This window comes from Trichechus manatus, unplaced genomic scaffold, assembly GCF_000243295.1.
Source record: "Trichechus manatus latirostris isolate Lorelei unplaced genomic scaffold, TriManLat1.0 scaffold00026, whole genome shotgun sequence".
Classification (NCBI taxonomy): Eukaryota; Metazoa; Chordata; class Mammalia; order Sirenia; family Trichechidae; genus Trichechus; species Trichechus manatus.
This window is the reverse complement of record NW_004443962.1, coordinates 13,306,022-13,318,195: the sequence shown is the minus strand read 5'-3', so window position 1 is coordinate 13,318,195 and position 12,174 is coordinate 13,306,022. Positions and strand designations below refer to the sequence as shown.

The window sequence follows — 12,174 nt, the reverse complement described above, 5'->3', positions numbered from 1 at the left end:
AGGGGTTCAAATGGAAGACCACATACCACATGTCTGTTGTTGTTAGGTGCTGTTGTGTTGGTTCTGACTCATAGTGACCCCATAGGACAGAGTAGAACTGCCCAATAGAGTTTCCAGGGAGCGACTGGTGAATTTGAACCGCCAACTGTTTTGGTTAGCAGCTGTAGCTTGCCGTAGCTCTTATCCACTGCACCATCGGGGCTCCGCCACATGTCTAGATATTTAAAAATTATAAATCAAGCTAACATCTGGTACGTAAAATATGTTCTGTCTTTCTCCTTCACTAGTATGTCTTTTTAACAAGCTGAAAGGACAGGTTTAAAATTTAGAATTCTTAGACATCTTGGGATTCCATGCTGGAATGTGGTGGCAAGGGGAGAGCCTGCCTGTGGCCTTCCCTTTACTCTTCTCACTGCTGGCTATCTTTCATATCATGAGGATGTGGCATGCACACATGTGATCACTCCAGCTTGCTTTTCCAATGTGTCATTCACACATCCCTGCCAGCAGCTGCTGCTTGGCCACTCCTTGGGCTTAAGGGTGCAGAAACAGTGGCATAGTCTGCCGTCATGAGTTTGAATCCTTGGAAAAGACCCATTTAGACTTTGGAAGCAGGCCTGGGGCCATTTGTACAAGGAATTTCAGGGTCTCTAAGGGTGAGAGTAGCTCCAGGTGGGCATGATCCCATGGACTCCTCACCACATGGGTATGAGAAAGGCCGTAAAGAATGAGGCCTGGGAGGAGCCCATCTTTCCAGGTCAAAGAGTGGTGCTGCCCAGGGTGCTCATGAGAGAACTCTGTAGAAGATCTCAGTCCAAAAATTACAAAGCGCACAAGGACCACAGATACCAGAAGTGACTTACAAAAACATAAGGGGAATGGAAGAATAAATTCCTGAAGAAATAGAGCAAAAGGACTTAGAAAGTACTTTCTATATCCTCAAAGACAAAAAGGGGGAGGGGGTAGCAACAATGAAAACAAGAATGGAGGTTATGAAAAAGAACCAGTTGGAATCATTAGGAAGGAAAAGTGTAGATTTTGAAATAAAATAGACAGAGCCAAACAGCAAATTAGTAAAATGGAAGATTGAATGAATAAATATTCAATAACGCAGCATACACAGGATTATAGTGTTTATTGGGGTATAGTGACCAAATAGGTACCCATTATGGCCCTGATTTCCATGTCTTACTCTTGGTCACAAAAGGATGATGCAGTAAATTAAGGCTACATTTAAAAGTGCTAGCCACCAGAGTGTGACTGGGTCCCCAAAATTTGGTCAAGGGAGGCATAAGTAAGGTTGGGTCTCAGCCATTATCTCTGGACTGATCAGGAAATTTCAGGATTATGACAGGATAAAATGCAAATATGGTGAATTCTGAGCTAATGATTAGTTTCTTCATTATCTGTCATGAAAACTTCTGTTTTTTATCTTTGTCCAACAAATTCCGTACCCCTCATCATATTTTCCCACCTTGGGACGTTGATATTTCTTTGTATCTCATAATATAGACTTGTCTAATTAACAGCCCTCCAAGGCATGATTATTCAGTGGTCTCTCAATATTCTTCAAATACTTTCCAGCATCATAGATGCAACTAGAATGTTTTATAGCTTCATTACTAATGAGAAGCAGTGGAGGGCACAATCAACACAAGCTGTGAGGCACATCTGGAGGAAGTTTCTTAATATTATTTCATCCTGTCATAACCCTTAAATCTCCTGTGTCTTCCTGTGTATTCCGTCTTGTGAGGTCCACATGTAGAGTCGCCATTTATGTTGTTGACTAGACAACCAACAACAACAACCCTTGAATTTAGAGGATAAGGACTAGAAGGAAGTAAATTATATACTGGCAGGTACATGAGTTTACCCACTTGTTTCTAAAATGTTCTCACTGCTTCCTCCTCAAGGCCGAGGGCTCCCAGCAGGACAAGCTGAGGTGGAGATGATAGAACGGGCGCGGGAGAAGCGCGCTTGGGAAACCACCCTTCCCCCTCTGACTGACACCACCCAGTTTGAGAAGAGGAGGAGGATGATGAATGCAATGGAGAGGAAGGAGTGGGCCTTCAGAGAGCAGGAGATTCAAAAGTAGGTTCTCGATTACCCAGACAACTGTTCTTGCACTGTTGGGAGTGATATTGATACTTTTTATCTGTAACACACTTTTCCAAATATATGAGTTTAAAAGCAATCCTCAACCTGTTGAACTAGGAAATCAGGTTTCTGGGTCTTTCTCTATAATTCTCTCTTCAATTACATTAAAATGTATAATGTCCTCTTTCTGTGGGAAGAAGTTCACCAGGGAACCCACATTTAAACAATTACTTTTTTTTTCTTCTGTTCCCTTTTTTCTTTAGTATCTACCTAGACTGTCTCTGAATCCCACTGATTCCTGCAAAACATCTTTCAGACTATCCCTTCCTGTTCGTTCCCAGTGCCACTGTCCTAGACCTGGCCCCCTTCTTTTCCCACCAAACAGCCTCCTAGCTCATCTTGTCTCTTATCCCCCCAGCACTGGATTCACAGTTCTTGGGTTCTTTCTAGAGCTGATGGGGCATTTTCTATTTAAAAGACCAATTGTGAATTGCCATAAAATCGTTTATAAAGAAAATGTTCTACATTCTACTTTGGTGACTAGTGTCTGGGGTCTTAAAAGCCTGGGGCGGCCATCTAAGATACTCCACTGGTCTCACCCCTTTGGAAGCAAGGAAGAATGAAGAAAACCAAAGACACAAGGCAAAGATTAGTCCAAAGGACTAATGGACTACAACTACCACAGCCTTCACCAGCACAACTGGATAGTGCCTGTCTACCATCACCGACTACTCTGACAGGGATCACAATAGAAAGTCCTGGACAGAGCTGGAGAAAAATGTAGAACAGAATTCTAGATCACACACACATAAAAGACCAGACTTACTGGCCTGACAGAGACTGGAGAAACCCTGAGAGTATAGCCCCCAGACACCCTTTTAGCTCAGTAACAAAGTCACTCCTGTGGTTCACCCTTCAGCCAAACATTAGACAGGCCCATAAAACAAAACGAGACTAAAGGGGCACACCAGCCTAGGGGCAAGGACTAGAAGGCAGGAGGGGACAGGAAAGCTAGTAATAGGGAACCCAAAGTCGAGAAGAGAGAGTGTTGACGTGTGGAATTGGTAACCAGTGGCATAAAACAATATGTGTACTGTTTAATGAGAAGCTAGTTTTTCTGTAAACCTTCATCTAAAGTACAATAATAAAAAAATATTGAATTTTATGAAAAATAAAAAAAAGATAAATTGTGGAATTCTTCAATTAAGACATGAGCTCACAGCCCATAAGTTTAACAGTCTGTTTAAGTACTTCTGGTTGCATTTTCAATCATGTTAACTGATAATATTTCCAGTAATGAGGTTGTCACGGGAAGAGTATGTACAAATGACGAGAATCAAAAAATTGTGACCACCCCTAGCGAGAAAGAAAGGAAGGGAACTTGTCAAGATTGCACTTCTTTCCAGGCTGTACTGAGGCACTTTATTGCTAGTTGCAATGCTACCATGGCCCCTGATGGTGTGCTTCCTGTCAGACATCCGAGAGAGTTAAGAGACTCAGCTTGGCTCTGAATTAAAAATATGTTTATTTTTTTGCAATGCCTGATTAAGTCTGAATCCAAACTATGAGATGTTTTGGCAACAGCTTGCAATTAGATGGAAAATAGTGTTTGAGGCAAAGTAGGTGTCAGATACCCAATCCTGTCTCTAGGAATTTAAAACTTTTTGCTGTAATTTGGAGACTTACATGTCTTCTCAAAAACGTTGCCATTGAGTCGATTCTGACTCAGAAGGACATTAAAAATAGTAATAATGTATCTTGCTAGAGTGAAGGCATCATTTGAGAAAACAAGTACTTTTACCAAACTGAGGATAATTTTAATGACCGTATGTTGAATCCTTTCTGTGTGCTGGGTTCTGTGCTGTGAGCTGGGGAAACAGTGATGAACAGGAAGCTGTCTATGCCCTGACAGAGCTCCTTACAGTCCACAGGGGGGCAGCAGACCTGGAGACCAACCACTGTCTTATAGGATGGATCAGGTTATGTGCTACTTTATACACGAAGTGCTGGGGGAACTCAGGTGAAAAAGCGATTACTTCTATATGAGGTGGGTGGAGATTTGGGAAAACTACTGAGAGGAGGTCACCTCTGGCCGGGTGTTGAAGGGTGGAGTAGGAAGCTATCAGTAGACGATATTATCAGTGATGATGATGGTACGTGTAGAGCACATTACTGTGTGTCAGACAGTGCTCTGAACCAATAGTTCTCAAAGTGTGGCCCCAGACCAGCGGCATCAGTGTTACCTGGAAACTTATTAGAAATGCAGTTTTTCAGGCTCCACCCCAGACCTACTGAATCAGGGGATGAAGCCCAGCAATCTGTGTTGTAACAAGCTCTCTAGAGTCTTCTGATGCAGCTCAAGTTTGAGAACTACTGTTCCAACACTTTGTATACATTAACTCATTTAACACTCTTAGTAACCTTAGAGGTGGATATTATTCTTATCTCCATTTTACCGTTGAAACTGAGGTAAGCAGTGAAGGTGAGAGTTGAATCTAGACATTTTAACATTAGAAAGGTGACTGATGGTGTATGGCTTACTTTAAAACGGCCTGCTTCTCCATACTAGTTTGTCACTATTCCCCACCCCTGCCCCCGCCCCTATGTGTTTTCCTTGAGAAGCTCTACTAGCATCACATGTTTGCTCTATCTCTAGTCTTTTCAAGTTGAACGTTCGTCCCTCTCTGCCAAGGCCTTGCTTCTCCCTTGTCAGTGTGGCAAATCTCAATCCTTGCTTGTTGTTAAGACTCTGCTGAGTTACCAGCTCCTCTAAGGAAGCCTTCTCCACCTTTCCCAAGCTTCCTCCAACCTCCACAGTGGGTTGCACTAGACATAGGTGTTCCCTTTTTTCTTCTCCCACAGAAATCTTTTCTTTGTTCTAGTCTGGTGTTGATCTCCTTGTGTTATAAATGTTGGCTTAGATGCCTACTTCACTAGAGCAGTGCTTCTTGAGAGAAGGCATTTTGTCTTGTTCATCTTTGTTAGTTCCCTAGGGTCACTGAGTTGGAATCGACTTGACGGCAATGGTTTGTTTTATTTTTTTTTTTTTGGCTGGCATAAAGGTGAACACTTAAAATTTGACAAATGAATGAGCGAATGAAGGTATACATTTTTTAAATAAGAGTAAAATGTTCACGTCTATATTTTAGGAAGGAAAACCTTGGCAGCTCTGTGGAGCAAAGATTGGAAAGAGGAGAGACTAGAATCAAGGAGACCATGTTAGGAGACAGATGACAAAGACATGAGCTAGGAATGAATGCAAGAAGTGTTTTAGAGAAGGAATCGTTAGAGGGAAGAAGATGTAAGAGAAAAGGTAGATTTCTGGGACAGTGAATGGGATTTTTTCTGTGGTTGTTAGGGTCAGTTGGAGATTCAAGCAGACAGCCTGAAATTCTGGTTCAGAAAGATGTGGGCTACAGGTATAGATTTTAGAGTCATTTGTACATGGTTGGATGCATATGAGTAAGAGAGCCCCGGGAGAACAAGTTAAAGGTAAGGGGAAGGGAAACAAAGATTTGTTTAGTACCATCTATGTGCCAGGTACTGTATTTAACATTTCCACATTCATTCCTTAACATCACCTGCCATAACCCTGTCTTCTCTTTGCTTCCCCTAGCACTTAATGCACCTGCAATACCAGTCAACCTGGAACTGTGCACAAACACCTTGTTGTTCATACAGGCCCAGCCTAAGGAGTCCTTTACATCATCTGCCTGGCATACTCTTCTTTGTTCTTCAGAACTACGTTAGTATATATTCGTTTAATATGAAGACTCACCACTGAGTTGCCCTTCCCCTGCTAATTCATTCAATAAACTTTTGCCAGAGTGATCTTACCAGCCCAAAGAGAAGGTCCTGTTTATGGCAGATATTCTCTACCTCTCTAGTAGAACACGCTATTGGAAATACTCTATAACTTCATTATGTTTTGCAATTTATTTGAAGATTGCAGGATATTCGTCTGGAAGTTCTAAAACAGCTGCTGAAGAAGCGTGAAGAGAATCAAAATGAAGTGAACATGAAGAAGCTGAATGCCCAATGGTATAAATTGCAGGAAGCAAAGGAGGCAAAAGTAGCAAAAATTCAACGCTCACATGTATCGGGTAATGGTGTAGTATGAACAATGAAGAAAATTAAAAAGTTGGCTTTGCTTTGGATCTTTTACCAAACCTTATTTAACTATGCTATAATTCTTTCTGGACCTGGTTTATTAAATAGTAGATAAGGGATGGGAGATGAGTTATTTTTCAAAGATAGAAGAGTAGAGAAAAATCCCTCAATAAGAAAATCAAGTGATTTTCTAACAGGTAGGTAAGTTATTGACATTATGGTGTGTGTGTGTGTGTGTGTGTGTGTGTGAGTGTGTGGGTGTGTGTAGCTAGTATATGTGTGCCTATGGCTTTAAAGAACAGACATTTATTTTCTCACAGTCCAGGAGGCTAGAAGTCTGAATTCAGAGCACCAGCTCTAGGGGAAGGCTCTCTGTCAGCTTTGGGGAAACATCCTTATCTCTTTTGGCTTCTGTAGCCCCCTCATTCCTCAGTTCCTTGATGATCTTCATGTGGCATCTATCTTCCCCCATTTTGGGCTCGCTCCAGTGTCTATTCTGCTCTTTTTATAGTTCAGAAGTGATCAGATTTAGGACATACCCTACACTGATATGGTCTCATTAACATAGCAAAAGAAACCTTAATTCCAGACGGGATTACATCCATGGGTATAGGGGTTAGGATTCCAAATTCTGTCTTGGGGGGACACAATTCGGTCCATAACACCATATTAATGTGCTGAGGCCCTGGATAGGGAACAATGTTTTGCAATTTCTTTTTTATTATTATTGCCTCAAGAGTCATTTTAGACGTTTTTTTTCTTGATTGCTTCCCTCAGGAAATTTTAATGCTACAGACATACTGTTTATTTGTGTATGTCCTGTAGGTATACCTGTCTTCTATACACAGAAGGAGGAAGTATAAAGCTTACTCTTTTTAGTTCAGTGCCATATTAAGTGTGACTAAATAAAAATTTTAAGTTAAAATTTAAGTTAAAAAATTTTAGATTATTAACATTTAACTTTGTAACTGTATTTTTTGAATAACTTTAAATGTAATTTATTTACTTACATAAATTATAATGTATCAAATTACATATGCAAATTAGCAGTTTATGTATATATATAAAATAGCAAGGTAATTGCATTTGAAAAAATCATTCAAAATTTATTTTTCCAAAAAAAAAAAAATGGAATTAATTCCTTAAAAATTATTTTCAGTGAATTTAACTTTTGACTTTTTCTGGAGGGGAGAAAATAACTTTTAAGTTAACTAGCTCTAGGTATGTTGACCTTTTTTCTTTTCAGTATTTGACATAACTAATGATGTATTGACTAACTTTTGTAGACAAATAATAAAACATGAACTATTTTTATTGAATTCTAAAACCCCAAGTCATACCTAAAAGCCCTGAATCAAACAAAAACATGCAAAAGGCAGCCAGTGGCCATGCAGACCACTTCTTGTGATAGGACTTTGCATCTTGTGGTATGATTTCAGCCCTGTTGAGAGTGTGTGATGCAGACCTTCAGTAGGGTGTGGGTCTGCGATAGGATCTGGAAGAAGAGGAGCAGGTGGAGGTAGTAAGCATGATTCCTTAGATGAAAATATCCCTGTTGTGCATGGTTGAGCCTTTTCCTCTGACTGCCAAACAATTCTGAAAACTAGAAGCTGGGACATACTCTGGTTTATTCTGCTATTAGCCGGGATGGATAGAGATTACTGAAGAATTTATAGACTTCCCTTTAAATTAGCCTCCTCTAGGAGTATAATTCTAGTTCTCCATTAACCATGCATTTTTTCAGTTATTTTGCATTTCTTTCATTGATTTAACAAATTTTCACTGAATACCTCTTCTTGGTCCGGTGCTTGGGGTGCGGTTATAACAGGTTTCTGATGAGAAATGATTGAGGACACTAGCTGATTCAGCTTCTGTCACTACCGCCTGTCTCGTGACAATCCGGGTCACAGAGATGACAGACCTGTTCTTAATGTTGTATTCTCGCTGCAATGAGTGGTCATCATGCAATTCATTCATGTCAGTAGCTTTCTTGGGAATAAAACTAGAATTGGTTTACTATTTTATGTCTAAATCGTTCAGAACAATATTTTGGAGATAGTCATGGAGATACGCTTTGTTTTAGCAAACAGAAAACTTGTGGGAAAGGGAAAGAATGTGGAAGGAAAGTTGGAGAGAAGAAATATCATCAAGGATTATTCTGATTATGCATCACAGACCTATGGACCTCTAGCTCGCCTTGGTCGCTTCCCAGACAACAACTCAGAGAACTTTGTAGTAAAAAATCACTTTCTCAACACCTATGAAGGTAAGCAACTTACATAAGTAGACATTCAATATAAGAAGTTTATCTTAGAAATATAAATATATAAAATATAAAAATTTAGATTAAAAGCTAAACAACAAATAGAAATGTTTGTAAGGAACAATAATGAACAGGTTTAGTATTAATAATATAATGAGTTCATGCAAACCAATAAAAAAATTAAGACTCAGATAAATGATACCCTATAGAATAATTTAACAGAGAAAATTCAATTAGCTACTAAACATTTAAGAATGTTTAATGTTACTAATAATCAAAGATATACAAAAATGAAATAAAAATGACATGTCATTTTTACCTACCAAATTTGAAATGATAGAGAAAAATAAGAATACCTAATGCATTCAAGAGTATGAAAGAAGCACACTCATATGTTCCTGATGAAACTTCTTATTAATATACAATGGGAAAGCAATTTGGCAATATAAGTTAAGAATCTTATATTTTTTCATGCATTTTGGCCCAGCAATTCCATTCCTGGGCATAGGTGCTGAAAATAAAATCTGAAACATGGGCAAAGCTTTCCACATCACTTACAATAGTGGAAAAAAGGAAATAGCTGACATTTTCAGCAGTAGGGCATATACATATGATGGAACTTTTTGTAACCATTAAAATAATACAAACCAGACTTTTATTTACATAGGATATTCATAAATTATAATGTTAAGTGGAAAAAATCATGCAAATTGTATTTAGCCTATGATTTCAATTATATTTTAAAAAATGCATAGAAAAATACCGGTACCAGTTGCCATCGAGTCGATTCTGACTCCTGGCAACCCCATGTGTACTGAAAGTTAATTCACTAAAATGTCAACAATTTTCTCTAGGTGGTTGGATTTGGGGTGGTTTTTCCCCTTTTTTCATATTTTGGGTACTTTCCTAATTTTTGTAATGAATATAATATTACTATTAAAAACTCTTTGAAAAGAAATACAGGTTTATTCCATTTAAAGAAAGCCTAAAATGAGAAATCCATTCTTAAGAATTCTAATAAAAAATTAATTGTGGAAATGTTTTTAAAAGATTAGCAAATATGTTCTGCAGGCGGGGGAGACTAGGGGTTACTCCTTAAAAAAACTTTTATCCCAAGGGTTATGAAGCAAACAAAAAATATATGATGAAATCAATCCTTTAAGAAGGAATGCCAGAGAACAAGTGGGCAAGGAGATGAGGAGGCTAAACGTACAGAGAGGGCTATAGCTTTCATAAAGTCCAAGCGAGGCTTATTTAAAGGATTTAAATTTCAGCTGACAAGTTCAAGCATCACTTGGCCAAGATCTTGAGTTGATGGTCACAACTGCTGAACCTGTAGCTCTGGTTGGCCATCTCTACAGCAGAATATGATACACTGGTGTACACCCACTTTAGAATGGTGGCACCATGTTCCATAGGATTGTTAATTTCTGTTGGTTATTAATTGTGGAATTTATTACTTTTTGTAGGGCAATATTTTCATTTTAGAATGCATTTCTCATTTTATAGTCTAAGAACATGAGTTAATTATACAAAAATTTGCTTTACCTTTCAAGGACAATTCATTCTTTTATATGAGATATACCTTACCCATAATTCCAAATGAAACCACTTGGCAAAACAGCTGTTAAAAGTAACAATATACTTTGAAAAGGCTCCATTTAGGCGCTAGATACTAAGAACATGTTGTTTCTTCCCATAGGATTAGTTGAACTTGAGTCATGTCTCCCAGATTTTGTGACACAACCCCGCATCAGACCTCTGAAACCAAAAGCCATTACCACCAAAGCTGGTTTCCTAAAGAGGGCAGCCAGGCTGGAACACGAGCTGGAAGAAGTTCATAAGGTATACTGGTTATCTTGAAGACGAGGTGCTTCTCAGTGTGACTTTGGCAGAGAAATACAAAACTCAGACACTGCACTTTTTCTTGGGCAGCAAAGTCCAGTGGTTCTCAACATACAACCCTACATTCTTTTCTACTCACTGTACTTTTCTTTTCTGGAGGTTGCCTGTGCTGTGCTGAACCAGTATGGTTTTTCCTCACATTTCCAACTGTAGGAAAACCTCGTGGAGGTTATTCTCCCCGTTAGCAGAAGTCATGTCTTTCTGAAGGTGGTTCCAACTTTGGATCTACATGATAAAATTTGGCATGATACTGAGGTGTAGCAAGTTTCTAGTGTTAGGAATTACAATTGGTTTTAACGACGTGATAGGCTCCATTTCCTCCCTTTTATATTTGATATCAGAGCATCATGAAGAAAGGGAATCATCTTCAACTCCTCTCTCATCTAGTTAAAAATGCGACTAAACAAAAAATTTAATGGCCGTGTCCCTGAGCCAACTGCACAACATTCACCAGTGGCTTTCTCTTGTGTTAATTGGACTACAGGTGTGCAGACTTGAACACTCTAGAATCCTTGGTTTATGATATTGGTTCTCCATCTTTAGCATACATCACATTCACCCGCAGAACTTTTAGAAATGAGTGTTGCTGGGCCCATCCCCAAAGTTTCTGATTCAGCAGATCTGGGGTAGGGCTCAACTGTTTGCACTTCCAGCAGGTTTCCAATTGGTGCTGATGCTACTGGTCCCAGGACTACACTTTGAGACCCACTGCTTTATGACATATTCTTATCACTTGTCCACGAATATCTGTTTGTTCAGTTAATTTTAGTGTTATGATAATAATCTGTAGGAACCCATACTCAACATGAAAATTAGGATTTGACTATAATTTACATGTCTATACATTTCTCTCCTACCCCATTCCACTGTCTGTCTCCCTCTACCCATCCTGAACCCTGTGTTCTTCATTCTCTTACTTTGTTTTATATAGTTATAGCATATATATGTATTCATAAAAATTATGTTTTTCTCTCACATTCCCTTTTATATAGTCTTACATATGGAGCCCTCGTGGTGCAGTGGTTAAGCACTTGACTGCTAACCAAAAGGCTGACCATATATGACAGAGTAGAACTCCCCCATAGGGTTTCCAAGGAGCAGCTGGTGGATTTGAACTGCTGACCTTTCGGTTAGCAGCTGAGCTCTTAACCACTGTGTCACCAGGGCTCCGGTGTATGGGAATACAATTGATTTTTGCACATTGACTTGGTACACTTCAAACTCGCTAAGCTTACTTATTAATTCTAGTAGTTTTTTGTAGATTTCTTAGGATTTTCTACATAGACAATCATGTTTCTGAAAATAAAAGCTGTTTCATTTCTACCTTTCCAGTGTTTTTTTTTTTCTTTCTCTTTGTTTTGCTTGTGGGTGTTTTATTATCTTTTAATTACCTTTTCTTATAGCTTAATCTCTTTTAACAGCTTTTTTTTTTTTTTAGGTTTCTCTCCATTTTGTTTTTATTGTACTTCAGGTGAAGATTTACGGAACAAATAGTTTCTCATGGAACAGTAGTATACATACTGTTTTATGACATTGGTTAACAACCCCGCGACATGTCAACCCTCTCCCTTCTCGACCTTTTTTTTTTTTTTTTGGCGAAAATACACATAGCCAAAGATACACCATTTCAAAAATTTCTACATGCACAGTTCAGTGACATCGACTACGCTCTTCTAATTGTGCTGCTATTCTCACTTTAGATGAAGGTTTACAGAACAAAGTAGTTTTCTCATTAAACAGTTAGTACACATGTTGCCCTATGACAATGGTTAACAACTTCACAACACATCAGCACTATC

The 12,174-nt window shown here is 38.8% G+C and overlaps 1 protein-coding gene across 1 annotated transcript in view; it reads left to right on the top strand.

Annotated features, from left to right (window-relative positions):
* Positions 1-12,174, top strand: part of CFAP91 (cilia and flagella associated protein 91) — an 87,471-nt gene that overhangs the window by 40,729 nt on the left and 34,568 nt on the right. Inside the window, exons 7-10 of the mRNA XM_004373729.2 lie at positions 1,914-2,091; positions 6,043-6,200; positions 8,291-8,473; positions 10,173-10,315. Of these exons, the coding sequence (XP_004373786.1) occupies positions 1,914-2,091; positions 6,043-6,200; positions 8,291-8,473; positions 10,173-10,315 (662 nt within the window). The remainder of the gene's footprint in view (positions 1-1,913; positions 2,092-6,042; positions 6,201-8,290; positions 8,474-10,172; positions 10,316-12,174) is intronic.